General features: G+C 43.7%; 1 protein-coding gene across 1 annotated transcript in view; it reads left to right on the top strand.

The window, feature by feature from the left end:
* MYRIP (myosin VIIA and Rab interacting protein) overlaps positions 1-27668 on the top strand; it is a 443398-nt gene that overhangs the window by 330218 nt on the left and 85512 nt on the right. The window contains exons 4-8 of the mRNA XM_054482420.2: positions 1995-2131; positions 10198-10278; positions 14342-14439; positions 14655-14735; positions 17435-17578. Coding sequence (XP_054338395.1) covers positions 1995-2131; positions 10198-10278; positions 14342-14439; positions 14655-14735; positions 17435-17578 — 541 coding nt within the window. The remainder of the gene's footprint in view (positions 1-1994; positions 2132-10197; positions 10279-14341; positions 14440-14654; positions 14736-17434; positions 17579-27668) is intronic.

The raw sequence follows: 27668 nt of genomic DNA, 5'->3' as shown, positions 1-27668 counted from the left end.
ATAAGCTTCTTCTGTATTAGTCCATTTGTGTTGCTAGGAAGGAATACTTGGGGCAGGGTAATTTATAAAGAAAAGAGGTTTGTTTGGCTCATGGTTCTACCATTACAAGAAGGTGCCAGCATCTGCTTCTGGTAAAAACCTCAGGAACCTTTTACTTACAGCAGAAGGCAAGGGAGCCTGTGTGTCACATGGTGAGAGAGGGAGCAAGAGAGAGGGAATGTTGTCACGCTCTTTTCAACAACCAGCTCTCAAGTGAACTAATAGAGTAAGAACTCATTACCACAGGGAGGACACCAAGCCATTCATAAGGGATATGCCTCCAAAGCCCAAACACCTTCTACCAGGCCCACCTCTAGCATTGGGGATCACATTTTAACATGAGATTTGCAACTGGGACAAATATCCAAACTATATCAGCTTCACTGTATGGTGTTAATCTCCATACTGAAGTCTTAAATCTGAAGTAGATTGTTCAACTTCAATAGAGAACCACTTTATCTTTTGGGCCTAAGACCAATCATCCTCAGACCAATTGCCCATTTGTTAGGGAGTAGGGATGGGGGACCAAGAGGCCTCATTATTGTCTACACAACCATTAAATTACCTTTCTGAGTACTGTCATAATCCAAACCTGCTCTCTGAATCAACCAACTCAAAATTGGGCCTTCCAGTTAGAGTCCAAGCTCTTCCATCTGTTCTGAAGGACACTGTTCTTTGTTACCTTTATGCTATCATTGCCAAAATCTCTGATTTTTCTCTCACCCCCATTCCTTCCTTGTATAGATTGTTTTTTACCTTTGGATATATTCTAACATTTCACTGGGGTCTGAAAAAGAAGAGCAACTAAATGTGGGATTGTTCTTCCATTGAATTGGAAGCCTTTATATTCATGTTGCTTTTCTGAATTTTCTAAAATGAGTGTGTATTATTGCATTTATAATAAGAAAAATAAGAAAAGCAGCTGTTTTCAAAATGGAAAGGCTTTAGAAATTTGTTCTCATCAGGCATAAAAGAGAAAAATCTTGTTTTATTTATTTATTTTTTTTTTTTGATGGAATCTCACTCTGTCACCCAGGCTGGAGGGCAGTGGTGCTGTGGTGCTTTCTTGGCTCACTGCAGCCTCCACCTACTAGGTTCAAGCGATTCTCCTGCCTCAGCCTCCCGAGTAGCTGGGATTAGAGACATGCACCACCACACCCAGCTAGTTTTTGTATTTTTAGCAGAGATGGGGTTTTGCCATGTTGGCCAGGCTGGTCTCAAACTCCTGACCTCAAGTGATCCACCTGCCTCGGCCTTCCAAAGTGCTGGGATTACAGGCATGAGCCACAGCACCCAGCCTGAATCTTGCCAATGTTTTGTACCAACCGTTATAGCATTAACCAGGAAAATACTTTCCCAGAGTGCTTCAATCTGAATGAGGAAGAGGCTGGAGAATTTTGCTGTCTTCCGTGTGCTTTTTATTTTTCCAGGATGAATTAGAAATGTTGTTAATACAGTAAGAATATTAAATATAAAGCCTACTATTAAATGCCCTGAAACTTCATGGTTTAAAATGTCAAGCATTTATTGGCTTGCTCTTTGGAGTGACTCAGTGGATGGTTCTCCTGGTCGCATCTAAGGTCATTCATGTGTCTCCAGTCAAACTAGTGGCCGACGGCTTCTTTCACCTGTCTGGGAGTTGGCCGGCTATTGGCTGGGCAAGAGGGATGATTGGGCCAAGTGTCTCTCATCACACAACAGGCTAGCTTGGGCTTACTCATGTGATAAAGGTTGTGGGATTCCCAAGAGCAGCAACAGAGGAAACTGCAGGGCTCAGGCTTCACACAACATCACTTTCACCATTTTCTATGGTCAGAGAAAGTCACAAGGCCAGCCCAGATTCAAGAGGAATAAACTTCACATCTTGATGGATGGAGCTGTGAAGCGTTGCAGCAGTTTTGCAATTCACCATTTAATAATTCTAATTTTCTGTTGTCTAATTCTGTTTTCCTCAGGCTTCTGAGGGCCCAGTCTCTGGAATGGTTCTACAATAATGTGAAGAGCCGCTTCAAGCGCTTTGGCAGTGCCAAGGTTCTGAAGAACCTGTACAGGAAGCACCGGCTGGAGAGTGGTGTGTGCTTCGACATTCTAGGTACTCTCACTTCCTGCTGCTCTGGGAGTCTTTGGTGGGCTTGTGGGTAGAAGGCCTGGCTCAGGGGCCCTGAACACTGGAGCACACTCACCTGGGACAGATAAATTTGCTTAAATATCTGGCACTAGTGAGAAGCAGAAATAGAAGGACAGATGCCAGAGACTCTGCTAAGTTTTGACTCTTTTGGTTCCAGCGTCCCCACTGGGCTAGAGCTTATAAGTTAGAAGCTGTGAAGACCAAGTACTTCTACAAATTGTGATTATTTTAATCTCAGATCAAAAATTAGGTATTCTTGATCATCATCCCTTAATGATTAAAACGTTGGAAAGTCATTTGCCCTTGGCTACACAGAGACTACATCTGTCCCTGGAGGGCATGGCCTCTACCTTCCTTTCTTCTTACTCCAAACTGCTGTTCTTATGCCCCAGAAGCTGATGTAATGGGAGAGTTAGAAAAGTGTCAGCTTCCTCCCAGGAAACTTGAAGGATGAATTTTACCTATGCTGTTTTTATACAGTTAAGATAACCAAGTTACTTGGAATGGGAAATTATATTCTTTTTTTTTTTTTTACTTCTTTATTTTTTTATTTTTATTTTTTGTTTTTTTTATTTATTTTATTATTATTATTATTATTATTATTATTATTATTATACTTTAGGTTTTATGGTACATGTGTGCAATGTGCAGGTAAGTTACATATGTATACATGTGCCATGCTGGTGCGCTGCACCCACTAACTCGTCATCTAGCATTAGGTATATCTCCCAATGCTATCCCTCCAGAAATTATATTCTTTAGTCCTATTAGATCAGCCAGTAGAAAAGGATGGTAGTCAGAATATGGACAGCATGCCTTCCAAAAATGCTGTTTCTTTCTATCTAGTGGCAGATTTTTTTTTCATCACTTGGCTAACACAGGTAAATGCTTTTTATCCGTGAGAAACAAGGAAGAAGAAAAAACCTCATTCATCTTATCTGGAGGTTTTTCACTATCATTATTTTACATTGTTGTTTTCTCAATAAAGTCTTTGGTTGTGTCTTATCTAAAAATATGCCAGCCACTTAGACAACAGGGAAAAAGAATGGAGGCACTAAACGTGGAGAATCATTAGGGTCTTTTGTTGTCATTATTAGAATTTCTGTCTTTCAAACTGCTCAGGAAAGCTATAGCTAAGAGAGTAGTGCCGAAGGTTTCCACATATTATGTTTATCACCATTTCACCAATTTCTCTAAAAACTCTGTAGGAATGGAGGCGAAGAAGAAATAAAGCTTCAAAGTCATACTGTTAGCAGTTTTTCAACCCAGAGAGATATCTCAAGAAGGTTCATGAATAGAATCGGCTCACTCATTTGCATCCCATCCTCTTTTCCTCTCTTGTACATCCTCGGGTATGCTGAATGTGCCCCTTTAAAAGTCACCAAATTCAGATCTCGTAGGTGTTCTTTACCACTTAATGCACATTGAGGAATAAAGCAAACACGTGGGAAACACTGTAGAATAGAGCAGAATTTTTATTTCTTTCCCTTTCTCTCTAAGTCTCCACAAGTGGAGAAAGCAGGCATGAATCCCAAGTGGGCTAGTGCAGGGCTTTGAAATTTACAAGGATTACTTTCAAAGGAGAATTCTTTGCTAAGAATAAATATCTGCCCTGATTGAAGCAGCTTTAGGTGCTGGGCCCTCTGTGATTCACCACTTTATTCATCTGAGCCTCAATCACAGCACTTATCACATATCACATTGCATTCAGGATTACACAGCTGCCTCTCCTGCCAGACTGTGATATGCAGGTGGTAGCTTGTTTATCTGTGTTCTCAAAGCGTGGCTCAAGGCCTGGCACATCTTATATCCTCATTATTGTACCAGTTCAACCTTAAAAGCATTTTATGAGGCCAGGCATGGTGGCTTATGCTTGGAATCCCAGTACTTTGGGAGGCTGAGTCAGGAGGATCACTTGAGACCAAGAGTTCAAGACCAGCCTGGGCAACATAGCACAATCCTGTCTCTACAAAAAAAAAAAAAAAAATTAGCCAGATGTGGTGGCATGCACCTGTCCTTTGAGCTACTTGGGAGATTGAGGTGGGAGGATCACTTGAGCCCAGGAGGTTGAGGCTGCAGTGAGCCATGATTGTGACACTGCACTCCAGCCTGGGTGACAGAGCAAGACCCTGTCCAAAAAAAAGCATTTTATGGATACCAAGACACTTCATAGAAATATGGGAATCAGTTTCTTTAATACTATTCGTATCTCCATTTAAGTCAAGATTTCTTTTGGAGAAACATGAAGACAAGCAGACAGGAGACAATTTATGAGATGGTACTCAAACATATAAAGCCATGGTCATAAAACAATGAGATCTATTCTACAAGCTACACAGGAAATTTAGTTATACTTCAAGTATAGAGAAATCTTCCAGGGCTTAAGTAGCCTCCTGGTTGTGTGAGAAGACTCAAGAGTCCTTCATTAGCTTTTGCCTGTCACTCAATACCCTTTGTAGGTTTGTCATCTGCCATCCTCAATTCATGACTACACATTAGAATCGCCAAGGGTGCTTTGAAAAAAAGCCTTCCAATACCCCAAATCATTGTCCACCCCCCATTAATTACTGCTGAATTTTTGGAGGTGGGATCCAGTATACATATTTTTAAAAGCTGCCTGTATTATTCCAAGGTACAGCCAAGACTGAGAACAAGATCCTCAGCGTAATTAGTTTAGCAGTGTTCTTCCAGCTCTATCTAATGGTACTAATTTTCAGAATTTTGATTGCCAGAACATGATATGCAAAATCTGCAGTGCACAAGGCAGGTGCTATGCTCCAGGACTGTCAGTGTAAAACTCCTTTCACCTACAGAACGTCTTCACTATGCGGACCACTGTAGTTTGCCATAAAAACTCTCAATTCAGGCTGGGCACAGTGGCTTTCGCCTGTAATCCTAGCACTTTGGGAGGCTGAGGCGGGCAACGAGGTCAGGAGATCGAGACTATCCTGGCCAACATGGTGAAACCCCGTCTCTACTAAAATACAAAAAATTAGCTGGGTGTGGTGGCACTCGCCTGTACTCTCAGCTACTTGGGAGGCTGAGGCAGAGGAATCGCTTGAACCTGGGAGGTGGAGGTTACAGTGAGCCGAGATTGCACCACTGCACTCCAGCCTGGCAATAGAGCGAGACTCATCTCAAAAAAAAAAAAAAAAAAAATTCATTGAAGATTCCTTCAATTCACACAGTCTCACATATCACCCATCACATACACATCTTGTAGTGCCATCAGTTCCTCAGCAGTGCTCCCAAGCAAATCTTACTCCTTCTCCTGCAGCTCACAGCAGGTGACCAGATTAGGCCTAAAAGAAAACTTGTTTGTTTTATCAGACAAATCTAAGATGTATTCATTTATTCAGTAAATATTTACTGAACACCTACTATGTGCCATCTGGCTTAAGAGTTGGGGGTGACTAAATGAGCAAGACCCAGCCATTTCGGAGCCAAAACTCCAGTGGAGAAGTCAGATAAGTAAATACATTTATAAATAAAATAATGTCCAAAGGTAACGAGTGCTCACATGGCTTCTCTGACAGACCCAGCATGACTTTTTTTTAAATTTAATTTTATTTTAAGTTCTGGGATACATCTGCAGGACGTGCAGGTTTGTTACATAAGTAAATGTGTGCCATGGTGGTTTTCTGTACCTATCAACCCATCACCTAGGTATAAACCCCACATGTATTAGCTATTTATCCTGATGTTCTCCCTCCCCCTGCCTTGACAAGCCCCAGTAGGCACTGTTCCCCCTGCTGTGTCCATGTGTTGTCACTGTTCAGCTCCCATTTATAAGTGAGAACAGAGAACACAATATGACACTTTTAATAGTTATCCTAAAAGACACACTACATGAAAAAGGTAAAAGTTGCCATTATTAATATACTTAATCTTCAGAAAATTGGATAAATAATATATGCTTTTATTTAGTGTTAGATAAATGGGAAAAATCAACCTTGCTTTTATTATCATTCTTTTTTTTTATTATACTTTAAGTTTTAGGGTACATGTGCACAATGTGCAGGTTAGTTACATATGTATACATGTGCCATGCTGGTGTGCTGCACACATTAACTCGTCATTTAGCATTAGGTATATCTCCTAATGCTATCCCTCCCCCCTCCCCCCCACCCCACAACAGTCCCCAGAATGTGATGTTCTCATTCCTGTGTCCATGTGTTCTCATTGTTCAATTCCCACCTATGAGTGAGAATATGCAGTGTTTGGTTTTTTGTTCTTGTGATAGTTTACTGAGAATGATGATTTCCAATTTCATCCATGTCCCTACAAAGGACATGAACTCATCACTTTTTATGGCTGCATAGTATTCCATGGTGTATATGTGCCACATTTTCTTAATCCAGTCTATCATTGTTGGACATTTGGGTTGGTTCCAAGTCTCTGCTATTGTGAATAGCGCCGCAATAAACATACGTGTGCATGTGTCTTTATAGCAGCATGATTTATAGTCCTTTGGGTATATACCCAGTAATGGGATGGCTGGTTCAAATGGTATTTCTAGTTCTAGATCCCTGAGGAATCGCCACACTGACTTCCACAATGGTTGAACTAGTTTACAGTCCCACCAACAGTGTAAAAGTGTTCCTATTTCCCCACATCCTCTCCAGCACCTGTTGTTTCCTGACTTTTTAATGATTGCCATTCTAACTGGTGTGAGATGGTATCTCATTGTGGTTTTGATTTGCATTTCTCTGATGGCCAGTGATGGTGAGCATTTTTTCATGTGTCTTTTGGCTGCATAAATGTCTTCTTTTGAGAAGTGTCTGTTCATGTCCTTTGCCCACTTTTTGATGGGTTTTTTGTTTTTTTCTTGTAAATTTGTTTGAGTTCATTGTAGATTCTGGATATTAGCCCTTTGTCAGATGAGTAGGTTGTGAAAATTTTCTCCCATTTTGTAGGTTGCCTGTTCACTCTGATGGTAGTTTCTTTTGCTGTGCAGAAGCTCTTTAGTTTAATTAGATCCCATTTGTCAATTTTGGCTTTTGTTGCCATTGCTTTTGGTGTTTTAGACATGAAGTCCTTGCCCATGCCTATGTCCTGAATGGTAATGCCTAGGTTTTCTTCTAGGGTTTTTATGGTTTTAGGTCTAACGTTTAAGTCTTTAATCCATCTTGAATTAATTTTTGTATAAGGTGTAAGGAAGGGATCCAGTTTCAGCTTTCTACATATGGCTAGCCAGTTTTCCCAGCACTATTTATTAAATAGGGAATCCTTTCCCCATTGCTTGTTTTTGCCGGGTTTGTCAAAGATCAGATAGTTGTAGATATGTGGCGTTATTTCTGAGGGCTCTGTTCTGTTCCATTGATCTATATCTCTGTTTTGGTACCAGTACCATGCTGTTTTGGTTACTGTAGCCTTGTAGTATAGTTTGAAGTCAGGTAGCGTGATGCCTCTAGCTTTGTTCTTTTGGCTTAGGATTGACTTGGCGATGTGGGCTCTTTTTTGGTTCCATATGAACTTTAAAGTAGTTTTTTCCAATTCTGTGAAGAAAGTCATTGGTAGCTTGATGGGGATGGCATTGAATATATAAATTACCTTGGGCAGTATGGCCATTTTCATGATACTGATTCTTCCTACCCATGAGCATGGAATGTTCTTCCATTTGTTTGTATCCTCTTTTATTTCATTGAGCAGTGGTTTGTAGTTCTCCTTGAAGAGGTCCTTCACGTCCCTTGCAAGTTGGATTCCTAGGTATTTTATTCTCTTTGAAGCAATTGTGAATGGGAGTTCACTCATGATTTGGCTCTCTGTTTGTCTGTTATTGGTGTATAAGAATGCTTGTGATTTTTGTACATTGATTTTGTATGCTGAGACTTTGCTGAAGTTGCTTATCAGCTTAAGGAGATTTTGGGCTGAGACAGTGGGGTTTTCTAAATATACAATCATGTCATCTGCAAACAGGGACAATTTGACTTCCTCTTTTCCTAATTGAATATCCTTTATTTCCTTTTCCTGCCTAATTGCCCTGGCCAGAACTTCCAACACTATGTTGAATAGGAGTGATGAGAGAGGGCATCCCTGTCTTGTGCCAGTTTTCAAAGGGAATGCTTCCAGTGTTTGCCCATTCAGTATGATATTGGCTGTGGGTTTGTCATAGATAGCTCTTATTATTTTGAGATACGTCCCATCAATACCTAATTTATTGAGTTTTTAGCATGAAGGGTTGTTGAATTTTGTCAAAGGCCTTTTCTGCATCTATTGAGATAATCATGTGGTTTTTGTCTTTGGTTCTGTTTATATGCTGGATTACATTTATTGATTTGCGTATATTGAACCAGCCTTGCATTTCAGGGATGAAGCCCACTTGATCTATATCTAATTTTGACATGATTCTTGAAAAGGTCTATTGCTTCATCTGGGATTTGTTGGACAAATGTGGTCTTTTAAAAATGCTGAGCCACGTGAAATTAGAGCTTCTGCCAACTCATGAAAAATAGTGGCTTCATGTCATCTAGCTGCTTGGCCCATGCTTTCCAGAACAATTTAGTCCCTTTCTGCCCTTGAAAAAACATCACATCATACTAAATGACACCAATGCTCCCACCTCCCAGTTTAAAAGGAAACAGAAAGAGAGGTGTTTTACTAGAAGATTTGAAGTCATGAAAAACCAGGGCTTGTCCTCTGGTGAGGTCAGTCTTCCAAAGACTTTTTCACATGTCCCCTGTCCTTATGTTTCCCACGGCCCTCCCCATCCTCTCAGCAGGCAACCTCAAATCTTCCTTCCTATGGCCTACAGGGCACGCCAGGCAGCGACTTGCCCCTGTGTGCAACTGCAGTGGGAGCACTGTCTCCCTTCTCTGTTGTCTCTCCCTCCCCTTGGTTTTGCATCTTATCCCTCTCACCTTCCAGGAAAGTCTCAAGGTCACTTCTTGCTTATTCAATCTCTGTCTTTACTGGGGTTTATAAGCACGCCCAAGTCTCTCCTGTTTTCTAAACCCCTCCTCGACTGCATTTTCCTCCACTCATTGTCTTGCCATCCTCTTTCCCACCACAGGTCAACTTTAAAAAGTGAGCTGCATTCAGGGCTTCCATTGCCTGCCGTTCCTCACTCTACACTCACCTCCCCCTTCCAAGCTATTCTCTACACAGCAGCCACAGTGCACTTTTAGAGGCACAGATCTTACCAGGTCATCTCTGTGAAACCTTTAAGGGCTTCACATGGCTGTTGGGATAAAGATCCAAACACTGATGTGGCCACCATGACCTGCATGGCCTGTGTCCCCAGGTCACCTCACCAGAGCTGCTTTTCCCCTCTGCAGCCCTGCCATGCTGCCTCTCATTTAGGCCTTCAGATACACCCTTTTCTCCCAGGACTGGTCTCTATGCAAGCTGCTTGCTGTGCCTTGTATGTTCTCCCACTCCCTACACCTCTTGGCTGATTCTTCACTGCTTAGGTCCACCTTCCCTGCTGAACACTTTCACTGTGCTGTGAACCATCCCATCAAAGCACTTAACCTATCTATAATTTTATATATATATATATATATATATATATATATATGTATTTGATTAATGAATTTCCCACGAGAGTCTCATGCTTGTCAGGGTTGGATGGGGGCAGGTTTAACTTTGCTCATCAGTGTACCCCTAATACCTAGGCCAAAGCCAGGCACCTACTGGTGCTCATAGAGTATTTGCTGGATGAATAAATAAATTTTAGATGCAGCCATGCCAAGCCACACAACTAGTAATTTGCAGGTCCAGGAATTGACCTTACATCTCTCACACTTTAGTCTATTGTTCTGTCTTTGACTCCATATTGCCTGCAAAGAAGGTTTGGGAAGAAGGTTGGGGTTGGCAGCAATGCTGCACCAGGAATCAGTGTGAGAAGAAAAAAGCAATGGGTCAAAACTGTTAGCATTATTGTGGGACCTTATGAGTCCCTAAACCTATTTGCAAGGCTAACAACCCAAGTGTGTAATAGTGGTCTGCCAGTTCAGTGACACGGTGCATCAGTGTTCACTGAAGACCTTTGATAATCATATTATCTTCTCCCACCCCTACCCTGCCAGGAGGAAGCCTTTTTGAGTCAAACCTGGAGAATGAAGGAAGCATTTCTGGCAGTGATTCAACATTTTATAGACAGTCAGAAGGTAAAGTTGCTTAAAAGTTTACAGCTACTGGGAAATTGGAGTAATAGAAACACCTACAGGTACAGGTACTGCCAGGGTCCCCCAGGTGCATTGTTACCCCAGATGCAACTATCTACACTATGTGTGAGTCTCCCTGGGTCACTTATTATTGCCAATTGTATAAATCCATCATCAAAATAGGTGAGTATATCCAAAATGTGGCCAAGAGAACAGCATTCATTACCCAACCATGGATACTTTACAGTCAACTAGTAAATATTCTTCTGGAGTTGGAACATATCAATCAATCCACTCACTTGTGCATTTCATATTAAATATTCCTTTAAATAATGTATCATTTACTGATTAACTTTTACTTTTTTATACCAATATAATTGTCCCCTTAGAGCAGTGGTTAAAGGCAAAACAAACTTCTAATTTCAAATAAAATTTTATCATTTCAATTATTTGTCTAAAGTACTGGACATTGATAATCAGTGCCCCCTGAATTGCCTTCCTCCTGTGACCTCCACAGCTTATCTGTACCCTCTATTCTCTCTTTGGGGGCTGTGATAGTTAATTGTATGTGTCAACTTGACTTGGGCTAAGGGATGCCCAGATAGCTAGTAAAACCTTATTTCTGGGTTTGTCTGTGAAGGTATTTCTGGAAGAGAACAGCATTTGAATCATAGACTGAGAAAAGAAGATCTGCCCTCATCAGTATGAGTAGGTGTCATCCAATCCATTGAAAGCCCAGATAGAACAAAAAGGAAGAGGAAGGGTGAATTCACTCTCCCTCTTCTGGAGCTGAGACATCCATCTTCACCTGCCCTCAGACATCAGAGCTTCCGATTCTTGGGCCTTCAGACTCAGGACTTAAACCAGCAGCTCCCCTATTCCACAGCCCTTCACATTTGGACTGAATTATACCACTGCTCTTATGGGTCTCCAGCTTGCACACAGCATATCATGGAACTTCTCGGCCTCCTTAATCACATGAGCCAATTCCCATAATAGATCTATTTTATATCTATATATATCCTATTGGTTCTGTTTCTCTGAAGAACCCTAATACAGATGACTTCTCATGAAAAATCTGTCCTCTATTATCCTTACTACCTGCAGCTTCTTCATAGGTTACCACACACCATTGTATGACCTCAAGTGCACCTCCATTTGCTGCTGAGCCAGAAATGCCCAGCCTTGATTTCATCCCAGAGTTCTACACTCAGATTTCTAATGCTTGGCCATTAGCACCTGAAGATCCTATAGGGTTCTGAACCCCAACTTGTCCTAGTCAAGCTCTTTAGCCACTGAGGTCCACCAGTGAGAGATATGTTTCCTTCAGTCCCTCTCCTCATTTCCCCACAGCTACCTAAGTACCTGTCAGCTCTGTTTTCAATCTTACCCTTTTCTTTCCATTCCGCAGCCCATATCCTGCATACCTCTCTGCTCAAAACTCTCTGGTATTAGTGTTAATTTCAGTGGCCATCTGTATCAGCAGGGTTCTCCAATACACTAAATATATATGTATGTACATGCACACACACACACAGATTCCTTTTAAGGAATTGGCTCATGCAGTTGCAGGGGACTGGCAAGCCCCAAACATACAGGGTAGGCCAGCAGGTTGAAAACTCAGGCAAGAGTTGGTGCTTCAGCCTTCAGGCTGAATTTCTCCTCTAGGAAACTTCAGTTTTTGCTCTTAAGGCCTTTTAATGGATTGAATGAGACACCCACATTGTAGAGGGCAACCCTTACATGAAGTCAACTGATTATAGATGTTAACCACATCTAAAGAATACCTTCATGGCAACACCTGGACTAGTGTTTGATTAAATAACTGGGTACTATAGCCTAGCCACGTTGACACATTGACCATCCCACCATCTAGCTGGTCTTCTGAACTTTGGCTACCTTGCCTTCTTAATCTTCTCCCCTACCCTTGCCAACCTTTCTCTCTGAAACACTGACCTGAACCTTCACTTTTTACCCAGTGTTCCACATCACTTTCATCCAAGAATTACAATCATAGCATCCAAAGCCTTCCTAGTTACAGCTCCAGGTGCCTACCTTCCAGGGGTCCACACGGATATCTCTATCACACGGATAGTTATGCATATCTCTTAGTGGTTACTTATGTGTCTAATCACCCAATATCTTGGAAGGTACATGAGAGCATGGACTCAGCTTGTCCATCAGGTTATCACTGGGGCCATCACAGAGCCTAGCACACAAACGGTACTCAGTAAACATTTGTTTGATTCAACAAAAATTTATAGATCTTTTCTGTGAAAAATACATTGGTAGCTATCTTGAAGAAGAGAGAGGGGAGATACAGTGTCTACCACCAGGGAGCTCTTAGTGTGATGACAACTTATATCACATAGGCTCTAGTTATCAAAACATTGGAAAGACTGTGCCACCTGGTGGTGTGCAGAGCCCTGGGCTGGGTTGCCCCTACGTGGCTCTATCATGACTGTCATAGCTGGCTTGTGACATACTCATCAGCTAGCTAGATCACTTTGACCTTAAGTGGATTGTTTAGAGAGTTTATTATGTTTGCCAAATGATACTTTCTGTTTACATTTGTGTCCTTAAGAGTCTAAGAAGCTTGAATTATTTTTTAATTGAGTGAGTAATTACTGAATTGATGTATTCACACCCTGTCTCATTCCACAAAGAATTTTCAACAGCTTACAGGAGATTTGCATGTGTTAAATAATATATGAGTAGGAGATTATAAATGGAAACAGGAGGTTGAAATTGGGGACAAGGAGACCCAGGTACCCAGCCCTTGCTGACCTACATTCCTGCACATGATGTGACTTGGACTTCTGGGGAAAACTAAGAGAAGGATGATAGAAATTCTCACAAGTAAGAAGCTAAAATCTAGGATCTCAAGGGAAACAGAACTTTTCCCAGCACTTCGCTCCAAAAAGAACTTTGTCACCTGGGGAAGTCCTTTATTTTCTCTCATTTGTTGCCATGTCTTAAAAAAAAAAAAGTTCACTAAAAGTATGGTAGCACTATATTTTTTAATCATGTTAGCTTGTATGCATCTCAGTTTTGTGGTTAAAATCAAGGGCTTTGGATTAGAAGGAATTTGGAATGGAATCCAAATTCAAATTCAGAGGAACTGGAATCCAGCTGGATTCAAATCTTAGCCTTCTTATTGTCTTGCTGTGTACCTTGGGTGAGTTATTTAACCACTCTGTGCTTCAAATTTACCATCTGTAAAATAGTACCTATATGGCACCTACTTACCACTGGATTTTTGTCAGAATTAACTGTGATCATGTATGTGAAATTCTGGGCCTGGTGCCTGCCATGTGGCTGAGCTCTGAGGTTGGCCAGTGTTGTTAATACTGGTTGGTAGTCCAAAAAATTATACCATAGAGTTTATATTTGCATTAAGTCATATGCACAGCCCAATGTCCTTAATACATTTAATAACATTTTCCCCATCATCACAATAATACATTATATGGACAAAATAAAGCATAATCTTTATCTGAGAAAGTAGATAAAGAACCATTATTTCCTTCTATGAAGCCCTTTTGTTCAGTCACCTTTAAGCCACTCTGTGTGCTTAGACCAGTGCTTCATGTTAGGATACAACAATGAATATGATCAATTCTTGTTCTGTGAAAATGACCTGTGGGAACGGGCCAGGGGCATGGAGACTTTCTGGATGATGAAAGCAAGCCCAGAACCTGGGATGGACCTCCAGCCAAGGGTGGGGCTGGAGGGATCTGAGAAGATTTGTTAGAGGAGGAATTTTTGGGCCAAGCCTTAGGGTCCGTGGGAACCAGATCAGTTATGGAGCAAGAGTTTAGGAGGGAGGAGGAATGAGATAGCAGGCATGAAAGAATCAAATAATTTGTTGCAACTGGGGCACGGGATGTGAATGATGCATGGGAGGCAGTGTGAGGCAGGTGGGAAGGGCGAGGGCTTTGTATGCCATCGTAAGCAGCTTTGAACTTATCTCAGAGCCCCTGAAGAATTTAAGTAGAAGAGCTTGAACAATCATTTTACTCATCATTCCCTTTTAGAAATGCTCTTTGTTCTGTTTCCTGTCTAGGACATAGTGTGATGGACACCTTGGCTGTGGCCCTACGGGTGGCTGAAGAGGCCATTGAGGAAGCGATTTCTAAAGCAGAAGCATATGGGGACAGCCTGGTAGGGCCCCTCCTGCTCCTCTCTGCGGGGGGAGGTGTGGGTTGGGGTCCTGGCTGCCAGGAGAAAGTGCAGTTTGTCAGGAAATCAATGTCCCAGCAGCTCTGACTAGAACAAGGCCCTCCCTCTGCTTTTGTGGTCAGGACTCTCCTGGCAAAGTGATTGCCAAGTCACCCCAAATCCACCCACAGCACATAGCAATTCTCTTCCCTCCACAGGACAAGCAAAATGAGGCGAGTTACCTGCGGGACCACAAGGAGGAGCTAACTGAGGAACTGGCCACGACAATCCTGCAGAAGGTAGGTGGGCCCTGGCAGTGGGATGGCTGCAGTTTCCTGGCTGGGCCTGGTGCAGGGACTCTGGCAAGTAGCAGGTGAAACATGGGGAGTGTCTCTGGCCCTGTATCTTCTGTTCCTTCTCACTTTAGACTTTTGTGCGCTGGGGACCCATGCAGAGGGAATGCATTGCACTGCTTGCTTTGCAGTCACTCCTGCTAGCTCCACGCCCTACGCTGTCCCTTGCACGGAGTACCTGTCAATTACTTCTGAGAAACCAACCACCCCAAAACTCCGTGGCTTTTGACAAGGATCTTTCTGTCTTCCACAGCCAATTCTCCAACACCAACTGAGAAGTGAAATTCCATTCTGATACTAACTTCTTCCTGGAGTTAGTGCAGACCCCACAAGTTAAGGGCCCAGTCCCACAAGACTGCCCCTACTTCAGACACCAGCCACAAGTTTCAGGTATCCCAAAGCCACCACACTTCTCCCTAGCCTGCTACAAATTTGGGAGTTTGCACGACCCTGGACTCTCAATTCAATGATTTGCTAGAACTCACAGAACTCAGGAAAGTGCTTTACTTACCATTACCAGTTTAATATAAAGGGTACAGGTGAACAGCCAGATGAAGAGATACATAGAGCAGCAGAGTCTGGGGACAGGGTGTACAGAGCTCCCATGCCCTCTGTGTGAACATCACTCCCCCAACACATCGATGTATGCACCAACCAGGAAGGTTTCTGTGCCTTGTTGCATCAGAGTTTTTAGCCAGGTTTCAGTATGTAGGCATGATTGATTAAATGATTGATTACCTGATTGAACACACTCTAGTCTTTCTGCTCTCAGCCTTCTAATCATGTACTATAGTTGGTTTTTCTGGCAACCTGCCCCCATCCTGAAGTTATCTAAGGACGTCACCTTGAATCACCTTATTAGTGTAACAAAGACACTCCTATCACTCAAATAATTGCAAAGGTTTTTGAAACTGTGCCAGGAACTGGGGACAAAGACCAAATACAGATGCTCCTGAACTTACAGTGAATGGGGTTAAGTCCAGGTAGTAACCCCATCCTAAGTTGAAAGTATCATAAGTCAAAATGCATTGAATACACCTAACCTACTCTTAATATATCATAGTTTAGCCTAGCCTATCGTAAATGTACTCAGAACTTGCATTAGCCTATAACTGGGCAGAATCATCGAACTCAAAGCCTATTTTATAATAGTGTTTAATAGCTCATATAATTTATGGAATGCCGTACTGAATACACACTGCTTTACCACCACTGTAAAGTCCAAAAATCTTAAGTCAAGGACTATCTGTATATAAGTTTTGTTATATCACAATTTATTTATTGCTCATACATCTGCAGTAGCTGCACTTCAAGCTGTGGGTTGGGACAAAGTCAGCTGCAGCATGTTCACTCTGGGGCCCAACTAAGGGCACATCAGCTGCCTATGGCCATGACAGGAGCACAAGCCAGCATGTGGAAGCACACAGTGCTTATTAAGGCTGAGGCTTAGCCCTGGCTTATGGCTACTGACTCCGTCCTCTCATCTCATTGGCCAGAGCAAGTCACACATCGAGCCCAAAGCCAAGGGCTGGGACGTAGATTCTCCCTATACTGGGAGGGTTTGCAGAGTCGCACTGCAAAGTGCCATATGCAGGAAGTGCTGAAAAACTTCAGTCTTCCCTTTTGGTCACAATAATTCACATCCCTTCCATATGCCAAGTAGACTCACCACACCCAAAGACCCCCAAATGTCTCATCCAATCACAGTTCAAAGTAAAATTTGATCCAATTTTAGCTCCTTTTTAGCTGGAGATCTGTAAATTAAGCAAACAAATGATGATCTCCCCCCATATACCCAACATGCATTGTTGGAAGAGGGACAGGGAGACAGCACTGGCCCCACCCACCTGCAGAGGGGAAGAATGGGAGGCACCGGGGGTCACTGGTCCTCAGCAATTCTGAAATCCTGCTGGGCAACATGGCTGGGTCCCCACCCTGCCATGGGAGATGGCACCTCAGTTCATTGTTCTCTGGGCTCTCAGCCTTCCTTTTCATCCTCTGTCTGGCATAAAGGAACATTGAAGAATATGCTCATCTTGGTGGCTCAGCACATTTGTTGACTGCTTCCTGCCTATAGGAAGTTGAAAGCCCAGAGACCTTGGTACAGATGGACTCACTAGATCCAAATGACTGTGTAAATGAGCTATTCTGGTGACTCTTGGTGCCTACGCCCTTGATAGGGCTTCCAGATGCTTCCTAAAGTCAGGACTTAACAACCAGAGGCTCTGGGTTTGAGATCCAGCTCCATCATTTATGAGCTGTGTAGCCTTATCTGATAACTTAGTCTCTCTGAGCCTGTTTCCTCATCTATAAAATGGAACAAATTAGAGTATGTACCTTCTAGAATTAAGTGAGGTAAAGCCTACGCAACACCTAACATGAGGTCTGACACATGCTAGGCACTTAATAAATAGAAGAAGCTGTTAACATCATAAAAGGATTATTCATAAACTGTAAAATGCTTAGAATGCTCAAGGCTATAGTTGTGCTGGTTTCTCATAGTGCAGATCTGAAACAGCCTGGTGTTCTGTTGAAATTAAGCTTGTAAGTGGCTGAAAAAAATTCCAAAGATGGTCCCAGTTACTCCACATAGCATCAGGAGGCCTCTCCAATAACTTGCCCCTTTTTTGTTCTCCCCTACCCAGATTATACGAAAACAGAAGAGCAAAAGTGAGCAGCAAGTGGAAGAAGAGCCAGGATGGCCACATCCCCAGAGTTGCATCACAAAGGTGGCAGATGAGGGGACCTCAGCATCCCCTGGAGGCCACCGTGCTCCCGCTGCCCTCTGGGTGAGTCCCCAAGCAGTGCTGGCCTACCCTCCACACGTGCAGGTCTGGGGCACACATTTAACCCTCTGTAGTTGAATCAGGTGGCCACTGGCCAGGGTAAAAATTTCAAAAGGATGGGGAGCAAAATTGAAAGAGAAAGTGAGTGTGAGTCGGGGGCCAGGAGGGGTAAGAGAGGAGAGAAAAACACAAATGGTCTATTGATAATTATAGAGAGAGATTTTACACAGAGACCAATTTAGGAAAAATGCAAATGCTGATAGGCTGCATTTTTTTTTTTTTTATTCTGAAAAGAATTGTACTGAGTCCAGTGGGGGAAAATAGCTTTATAAGGACCATGTGTATTCTTATAACCTAGATTGCTTGCTTTACTGAAACTGAAAAGTGACAGCGAGAAAATTGCCACTGCTGTATCAACCACCAAAATGGTCACATCTGGACACAGGAAGTCACAGTGTGGAGCCAACCTTTCTGTCTGTCACCTTGAGTCACAGAGCTCAGTGGTCTTCCCACAACCAAGGGTTTGGTGCTGTTCCTGTCTGCAGTAGAGTTGCTGAGCCTGTCACATCCTTTGTTACTGGTTTGAGTAAGCCCAGTTGAGGATGTGCAAAGTGCTGGGGAAGGAGCTGAGTGGGGCAGGTTCTGCAAGAAACCGAGGGACTGGCCAGTAGGGCTCTGGTTCTGCTAGATATAGGTGCTCACAGTCTGGGACAGGGCAGCACACAGGTGCACTTCAAAACTGGAAAGTCAGGCATGGGAAAGGCAAGGCCAGGGACTTACCCCATCCCCACTAGGGGTCTAGTGACATTTATCCCTGCATGAGCAGATTAAAACAAGGGTGTGCAAAGCAGCACATGGTCGACTTGCAGTCCATAAGGGATCAGCATAGGTCACCTACATAAACTCCTTTGTCCTCGCCAAATGCCAGATGCACAACGGTTACAAGGAGTATCTTTGTGGCTTTATCAGAGATTAAACTTCATTCATTTATTGGCAGAACCTTTCCTTGTCAACATGCTGTCAGCTTGTTTTACTGCTGCTGTCATGCATATGCTCAGCACCAAGGAGAACAAAACAAGTAGAAGACTCCATGCCCACCCTCCAGAGCTTTATAATCTGGTTAGCAAGGCAGGAGGGGACATGGGTAAGGCTGGTAAAAAAGAGGTAATAGGAGACAGTTCATAATTGGGTGCTGAGTTAAAAGATTGAGAATGGAAATGGATTTGGAATTCAGATGAGGGGCCTTTCCAGCAGAGAGTGGAAAATGATCCTACTGGATGGAGCAGGGGAGCAAAACTCCTTCAAATAGCCTGTGCACTCAGTGGACTCAGACTGGTCACAAAATCAGAGCTGTAGTTCCTGGGCTCAGGCTGCAGACATGACATCACCTTGCATTTGGGGTCTTTCTGAAGTATTTTCTGCAAACTCAAAGTATCAAGTCTTGGGGAGATCCAGAAAGTAGAAATGCCCACAGCACCCCAGACTCAACCATGAGTCAATGAGTCAGAGGCAAGAACAGAGAGCTTGGGCTCTGTCTCTGCCACTCCTGGGGTAGGATTCTGGACTTGCCCTTGACTAGATATGAGACCTTGAACAACTGTTTAGTTTCCTGTCTGTAAAATGGAAATAATAAGACCTGCCCTAAAGGATGGCTCTGAGGATTCCTTGTGCAGCCAACACAGTCTTTATTGAGCTTCCACTCTGTGCAAGGCACTGTGCTAGGTGCTTGTATTAGTTTGTTCTCATGCTGCTAATAAAGACATACCCAATACAGGGTAAATTATAAAGTAAAGAGGTTTGACTCATGGTTCCACATGGCTGGAGAGGCTACACAATCATGGTGGAAAGTGAAGGAGGAGCAAAGTCACATCTTATGTGGTGGCAGGCAAGAGAGCGTGTGCAGGGGAACTCCCCCATATAAAACCATCAGATCTCATGAGACTTATTCACTATCACAAGAACAGCATGGGAAAGACCCGCCCCCATGATTCAATTACCTTCCACCAGCTCCCTCCCACAACATGTGGGAATTATGGAAGCCACAATTCAAGACAAGGTTTGGGTGGGGACACAGCCAGACCATATCAGTGCTACAGAGACAGTAGTCTCTGCAGATACAGCAGACTCCACCATCTAATGGTGAAACATGCCATAAACAAGCAAATAACAACAACAAAAAAAACCACAGGGGTATATATTTCAGTAATTGTCATCAAGGGAATGGAGCGGAAGGAGTGCTGGGGACAGGTAGACGCTTGGTTAGGGAGCTGTCAGGGAAAACCATTTTTAGGAGATGACATGAAACCAAGACTTGAAAGATGAGAGGTCTGGGAGCAGTAAGAGGAAGGGCACTGCTACAGGGGGAATGGCGTGCGTGGAGGCTCTGAGCAGCAAGGAACTGGGCATGTTCAAGAAATAGAATAGTGGTTATGTGGCTAGAAAATGGGGTAAGGGGCACAGTGGCAACAGTGGCAGGTGACTAAATGAGATGTGGACATAGTTATTGCTCTATTATTACCTTATTTCCACGTTTCAAAATAAGGATGACTATATCTTCAAGGTATCCCCTATGAGTTATGAGCTGTACTTCACTGTGTTTTGGTCAGCAAGGCTCCAGGCCCAGAGAGCAGAGCTGTTGGCATATCACTTATCTGCCTGCTCCAATTCCCAGACCACCTGCTGCCACCAGCCCAACCCCACTGTGGGTCCTCACCAGTGCCCTCTCCCCTTCCTTCCCACACACAGCCAGATGGCATCAGCTTGCTTCTCTTCTAAGATATCAACTCACCCACTAGAACATTTCCATCCACTCACTGCATCTTGGGGCTGTCTCATTCCTCCTTTATCAGAAGCTGAAAGCTCTTTCTCTGACCCTGTCTCATTTTCCCTTGCACTAAAGAGACCTTACGCCCCAGAAACAGACCTTTTCTGATTTTTCCTGTTGGCATCAGGTGACTACAGTTCTGCACAGTAACTAAAATTCTCATGTAAATCCCGTGAACAGAGAGGTATGGGAAGGGGGTCATCACAAAAAGCTTGAATAGTAATGTTAATAATGGAATGATGGTCAGGTATCTATAGTAATAACACAGGACCAATACCTTTATATAAATTTTATATACAACGGGCTTTCACATATTGTTTCCTTAGCTCCACATGAGAGCACCCTGCATTATCCCCATTTTACAAAGGAATAAACTGAATTCTAGCTACCCCAAGCCACTAGAACTAAGTGGTTGCAGGTTTCCTGGTTCTGAGCATTTCCTACACTCCATTGTCTCCTGTTTCCTTGGGAAGCTCCAGAGATGGAATGCCTGCTTCCCCACCAGATGGTCACTGGATCTCCTTGTCATGCATATGGTTAAAGCTGGAAGTAGTGTCCCTCTCACCTCCTAGAGACCAGAGACGCTCTGTGTATCATTAGAGATGTAGGACAGTGGGCTCTTGTATCATAAACCAAAACAGTGGGCACAACAGTGATGACAGCAATAGTGTTCCCGTTTCAGCAGCAGGACAACAGAGGCGTTTCATTCATCCACGCTCCTCAGCCAAGCACTGGCTGAAAGCAGCTTCAAATAAACAACCATGACCCTTCTCAAGAGGAATCTCCTGCCTGGCTCTTCAGCTCACTGGAACGAACTCAGTCCACCCAGGACACAGGCATGACCACGGGCTGTTTTTACTGAGGAAGACATTTAGAGGCACAAGCCAGAGTCTCACAGGATTTCCCTTTGGTTTACTAAAACAAATACCTCTCAGGATTTTATTTGTTTTGTCAGAAAAATATCTGTCTTGCCAAACACCTGCCTCCTGCACAGCATAACTCATGGCTATGCTTTGACATCAATGTAAAGAGAACTTAAGCATTTCTTTGTTTTTTTGAAGCAAATAGAGGAATATTATTTATTTCTAGGTTTTTATATAAAAATAGGGCCTAATGGAAGCCCCTCCCTGAATGTAACATATGTTTTGAATTTCCATATTCAACACTTCACAAGATATGTCCACCTTCCCCCGGCTTGAATCTACCTTTTAGGGAGGGAGTTGGGAGAGAACCATATGGCTGTAGTTTGGGAAAGCACCATCAAGGATACTGACACATACCCTTGGGTGAGCACCTTTCCTGGCATAACAGTGTAACCACCCAGATCATATGCCTGGCAGGGGTGCAGGTACCTTACAGGAGGAACAAGGTTATCAGCTGGCTGTTTGTTACTGCAACCTTCATTTTTATCTTAGACATTTGATCAAGGAGGCTCCCTCCTGTCCTCTCCCTGTGAGTTCACACCATCCCATGATTTTCAATACATAAACAGCATACTTTTGTCAACAATATCAGGAAGGAAGAAGTATATGCTCTATCTTCCCCCCCGCATTCGTACTTATACTCATGGGGAGCTGCCCAAAACAAAGAAGCCTGAATCTGAGAATAAAGAGAAATCTGTTACGCACCCAGCTAGGCCCTGGACACAATTTCCCTTTGAGAAGCTGCTATTATCAGCCCCTTCATGACTGTCTGTGGTCACGTGTGTTCTGGATTTTCCACAGCTCAGCACTGGGTGTGTAGTAGGCATCTTGCAGTACAGGTCCGTGGCTGATTGATGGCAGAACAAGTCTATTAGTGGGGTTTTAATGGAAGCCTGAACTTGAACCTTTCCCTTCAGGCTTCCAGGATACCTGTGGAGGAGGAAGAGTGTACTAATTAAGGTCCCAGCAAAAACACTGGGATTCATACCCTCATAGATAACCATTTTAAGCTCCTGACTTGATTAAAAGACAAGCACTGTGATTAGAGCTTTTAAAAAATGTTATTGGAGGCTGGGTGCGGTGGCTCACGCCTGTAATCCCAGTGCTTTGGGAGGTCAAGGCAAGTGGATCACGAGGTCAGGAGATCAAGACCATCCTGGCTAACATGGTGAAACCCCGTCTCTATTAAAAACACAAAAAATTAGCCGGGCATGGTGGTGGGCGCCTGTAGTCCCAGCTACTGGAGGCTGAGGCAGAAGAATGGTGTGAACCTGGGAGGTGGAGATTGTACCACTGCACTCCAGCCTGGGCAGCAGAGCAAGTCTCTGTCTCAAAAATAATAAAATAAAAATTAAAAAATAAAGATAAATGTTATTGGGATGGAGAGCTTCCACTGTCCCAAATGTGGTGATAGGAATGCATTGAGTCTTGATTCGTTGGCTTGTTTAGAAAGGCCTATACTAAGTCCTAGCCTGAACACCACCAATGCTTAAAGTGGTGAAACAGATACTCATCTGTCCCCATTGGGCTTCAGCCATCTACATGTAACAGGACAAGCTGAGGTGACCCACAGAGCCCATGCTGGCCAACTCAGGAAGATGAGCCACAGATACCCCAACAGCAATGACAGGAAATGACCTGGACCCTCCCCTGAACTTATTCCCACTTCTCTTCATCCCTCCCTCCTTTTGTCCTTGTCTACGTCCTGCTGCCCTCCTTTCCCATTCTCAGACTCCCATTGGGTGTGGTTCCCCATGTCTTGCACCCCGATGGCACTGGTCTGACTTCCCTTGGGCAGGAACCCTCTCACCAGCACAATAGCAGGGCCAGCCTGGTGCCCCCCGGGGGTGACACATATGGTAGACAGGGTCAGCTTTCTCAAATGCTGTATGCAGTGTGGCTGGGCACGTTCATGTAGGCTAAGCCACTCCTTTACCTGGCCCTAATGCCCTGAGATGAAAAAGCCTGTGCCAGGAGAGTGAACCCAAATTTCAGACCACTGGTCTAGGACTTAAGTCCAAGAGTTAATTTCAGGTCCAAGAGTTAGGACCCAAAAGGGACTGACCCTGGCCAAAGCCACTATATGGCACACCTCTGGGAACCCCCATTCATATGGAAAACAATGCTAGCAATGCCCCCTGGGGATGTGCAGCTGCTGCTGAGGCAAAGAATGTGAGGAACAACCATTGGTTGAAGACCATGCATTATGTTTGCACATCACATGTGATTTCTTTTACTCCTGGCCACAACATAAGGACATATTATTAGACCAATTTCATAGATGAAGAAACAGAGGCTAAAGCATTAACTTGCCTAAAGTCATACAGGTAGTAATAAGCGGGGCCAGAATTTGAGTATCTCTTTCCTGCTCCAAAACTGTTGGTCAAGCTTCTTCCTCTATAAAACGAGATCAGTAGCTCAGTGATCTCCAAGGTCCCTTTCAGCTGAGAGGTTCTGAGGCTGCACTGTTCAGTGTGGTGGCCGTAAGCTACAAGTGACTATTTTAATTTAAATTAAATAAAACTAAAAATCTAGTTCTTTGGTCACACTGGCCACATTTCAAGTGCTCAGTAGTGCCAGTGCCTGGTGGTGACTATGTTGGATGGTGCAGATGTAGAACATTTCCATCATCCATCAGGTTGTATTTGCGCAGCACTGGTCTAGGGATTTAGATAAAGAAGAAGCGATGAACAAACAGCATAAAAGCAGAAATACAAGGCCAGGTATGGTGGCTCATGCCTGTAATCCTAGCACTTTGGGAGGCTGAGGTGGGAGGATCATTTGAGACTAGGAATTCGAGACCAGCCTGGGCAATACAGTGAGACCCCATCTCTACAAAAAATAAAAATTAGTTGGGTGGGCTGGGCATGGTGGCTCACGCCTGTAATCCCAGCACTTTGGGAGGCCAAGGTGGGTGGATCACCTGAGATCGGGAGTTCAAGACCAGCCTGACCAACATAGTGAAACCCTGTCTCTACTGAAAATACAAAAAATTAGCTGGGTGTGGTGGTGGGCACCTGTAATCCCAGCTACTAGGGAGGCCGAGGCAGGAGAATTGCTTGAACCCAGGAGGTGGAGGTTGCAATGAGCCGAGATCATGCCATTGCACTGCAGCCTGGGCAACAAGAGCGAAACTCCATCTCAAAAAAAAAAAAGAAAAGAAAATTAGCTGGGCATGGTGGTGCATGCCTAGGGAAAATGAGGTGGGAGGATCCTTTGAGCCCAGGAGGTCAAGGCTGCAGTGAGCTATGATTGCACCACTGCACTCTAGCCTGAGCAACAGAGCAAGATCCTGTCTAAAAAAAAAAAAATGTCAGAAATACACATGGATGCTGGCCAGAGCCTGGACACAAACCAATGGGCCAAGTTTCGGTTCTTGGGTACTTCAGAGAACATAGCTCTCCCACCTTTCTTCAAGCTGTTCTCACCCTGGACACTCATCTGCATCACCTGCCCAAGCCCTTCTTTAAGGGTCTTGATGCAAGGGGTCTAGGGTGGAGCCAGGGCTTCCATATGACCAGAAGCTCCTGGGTAATGCTGACAGGATGCCAGGCTTAAGGATGGTATCATTATATCTTGAGACAGAATCCTGACCTACAGGCTGTGGAGGGCCCTAAACCTGTGGCCTCCTGATAGGGCCTCCCCTTTTTCAGTTCTCCAATGACCCAGACACCTTTGGCTTAAGAAATAACCATGCAGAATCCCCAATCCCCATCAGCACCACTGCTTAGGCTTGACTGCAAAACCCAAACTTAATTCATCCCTATCCAGATGGGATTTCTCATCTATTCTCTTGGAAAAAGGTTCAGTGTGAATGCTCCATTTTTAATTTCCTCCCTCATTGTGTGCTCTCTGCCAGTATGGGGGTCAGTGCGACCTGGCTTTCAAAGCCTTAAGATGCAATATCCTAGAAGGCACCAGTGTGGGTGTTATAATTCATTTCATGCCTCTTTGGCTGCATGCATATAAAAAGGCCTCTCTAATAATATCGTGATCTTATTGGTAATAATGATGATGACACCAGGGACCAGACACTTACTGTGTGCCCAGTGACTAAGATGAATCTCTGTCTGCTTTCTCTGTTCTCCTGTCTTTTGTCCCTTCCTATTTTCTCAGCCTTTTCCCTTTGTCTGTCGTTTCCTTCCTCGCATTCCTTCTCTCTTTTGAATGGCCATAGTATAGAACTAAAGTACTTTTTGTCATTGCTATAATTATAGGATTGAATTTAATACTTACGTCTGACCCTAAAAACACAAAGCAAAGCCATGTCTCAGTTATGTATACATATGACCACTCTTCTTGATCTTCCTCAAATCTTTGATACTAAAAACATTCTCTCCCTGTTTTTTATTGTGGGCTCTTTGAGAGCAAAGACTGTTTTAAAGCTGTGGTTGGTGCCACAGGGAGCCTGTCCTATTGGTGATGATGATAATCAGCAATCATAGCAACAATCTATGGTTCCAAGGGATATAAGTAGAACACATTGCTGCTGCCCACACAGGAGATGCAGCTACTGCAAAGAATGCTATAACAAAAGTAACTGATGATCACACTGGGTGTTTTGCCCAAAGCTTCAGGACTGGTTGGTTCAGATGGCAAGTCCTGCTGGGCTGGGGTGCATTAACCAGGAGTGCATTGTTGCCAGGCTTGCAGCAAAGGCTGTCAGGCACACACCAAGAGAGCATGGAGGAGCATCGAATTGGAATCAGTCAGACCCAAGCTCAACCCTTGCCTTACCTTTGGCCATCCATATGCTTTGGGCAAGTTATTCAGTCCTGACTCTGTTTACTCATGTGCATTCAATCAAGTTGAGTGAGAGAACAGTTACACCGGCTCAGTGGTAATACTTAATAAATGCTTTTATTTGGCTAATATTTATTGAGTGCTTTCTCTGTGTTATGCATGATACTGATCCCTTAACATGAGGAAACTGAGGCTTAGAACAGTTTAAGTTTTTCCAAGATCCCACATAGCAAGAGGAGGAGCTGGCATTTACCCACTACCTAATGTATCACCCATAAATTAATGCCCAAGGAGTAAAGAGGAAGGGCCTGTCTGAAGGCCCAAATTCTCAAGTTCGTCAGTGCAAGGGATTGCTGATGTGCTAACATTCCTGGATCCACAGACTCCCCCTGCAGCCCCCTTGCATAGATGTTCAAACACTCTTAACTCAGACCAGCTCTTCCAGTCACCAGCCCTGCATCTTCTGTGTACGCTAGAATAAGTAAGACAAGTGAAGTCTGTGCCTAGGAAAGAAAAGGGGGCACAGAGGGCTCAGCCAGGGTTATAAGCCAGTATAATAAACAAATAAATTACTCCTCTGGCTGAACTAGCTGGTGAGTAAAAGCATTGTTGTGGTGCCCTCTGCTGGGCATGTGTTGCTTGTAATGAATTTGTGGCAGAACGACACCTGGGCCTCAGAACTGTCTTTTCCACCCTGGCTGGCGACTGTAGGCCACCAGTGTCCTAGGACCTGTTGGAGACAGCTCTGCTGGGCCTTTTGTGGTTGTCAGGGTGTAGTTTTTTTCTAGCGTGGAACAATGATTTGCCTGAAATAGACTATTTTTATAGCCTGGCATTCCCTACTCTCTATTGGGACCAGAGAGGGACTTTTCATTTGTTAGTCTTGGCTTTTACAGAGAATAGGGGAGAATTTTCATCCCATAGAAAAGGACCCCAGCCACCACATATACATACAAGTCTGAGCCACTGCAAAAATGAAATATTAAGTATTGTTTCCCCTTTTAAAACTTGTATTCAGTGATTTACAGTGAGAAGCTTGTAGATTTTTTTAAAGGCCAGACACAGTAAATGGCTTCTGTGAGACTGCAATAATACTGCATCTGGCAACTAGGCTGTCAGCTTCATAAGGGCCAGCACTGTGTCTTACAGCCTATAAATTCAGTCACAAACATGCAACCAAGGATCACAAACAAAAGGCCATCCCTGCCCTCATGGAGTTCATTGTGTGCGGAAGACACAGCAAGTCAGTGCACAACTATAACAGTGTGGACAGAGCTGTGTGATCACACAGGAGGAGAAACCTAGCCAATCCCAAGGTACACCAGGGCCAAGGGCGTGTCCCTCTTGATACATGGAGGTTTGCCATAGAATGATGTTTTCCTTCATTTTTAATAACTTCACTTGCCAGTTGACCACCATCCTCAATCTCTATCCTCTCTGAAAGCTGCTCATTTTCTGTCAGATATTTAGCAAAATCACAGAATGGCTCTGAATACCTAGCCCTGTGAAAACCTTGGGTGTTGTCAAGCTGCATCATCCAAACTGCTCTGGACACTCGAGACAGGGTCAGTGCCAGTGCTTGCTATGCCCTCAGAATGAAGGA

Source organism: Pongo pygmaeus, chromosome 2 (assembly GCF_028885625.2).
Source record: "Pongo pygmaeus isolate AG05252 chromosome 2, NHGRI_mPonPyg2-v2.0_pri, whole genome shotgun sequence".
Lineage (NCBI taxonomy): Eukaryota > Metazoa > Chordata > Mammalia > Primates > Hominidae > Pongo > Pongo pygmaeus.
Note: the sequence above shows the minus strand (reverse complement) of the source record. Positions and strands in the feature narration are given on the sequence as shown.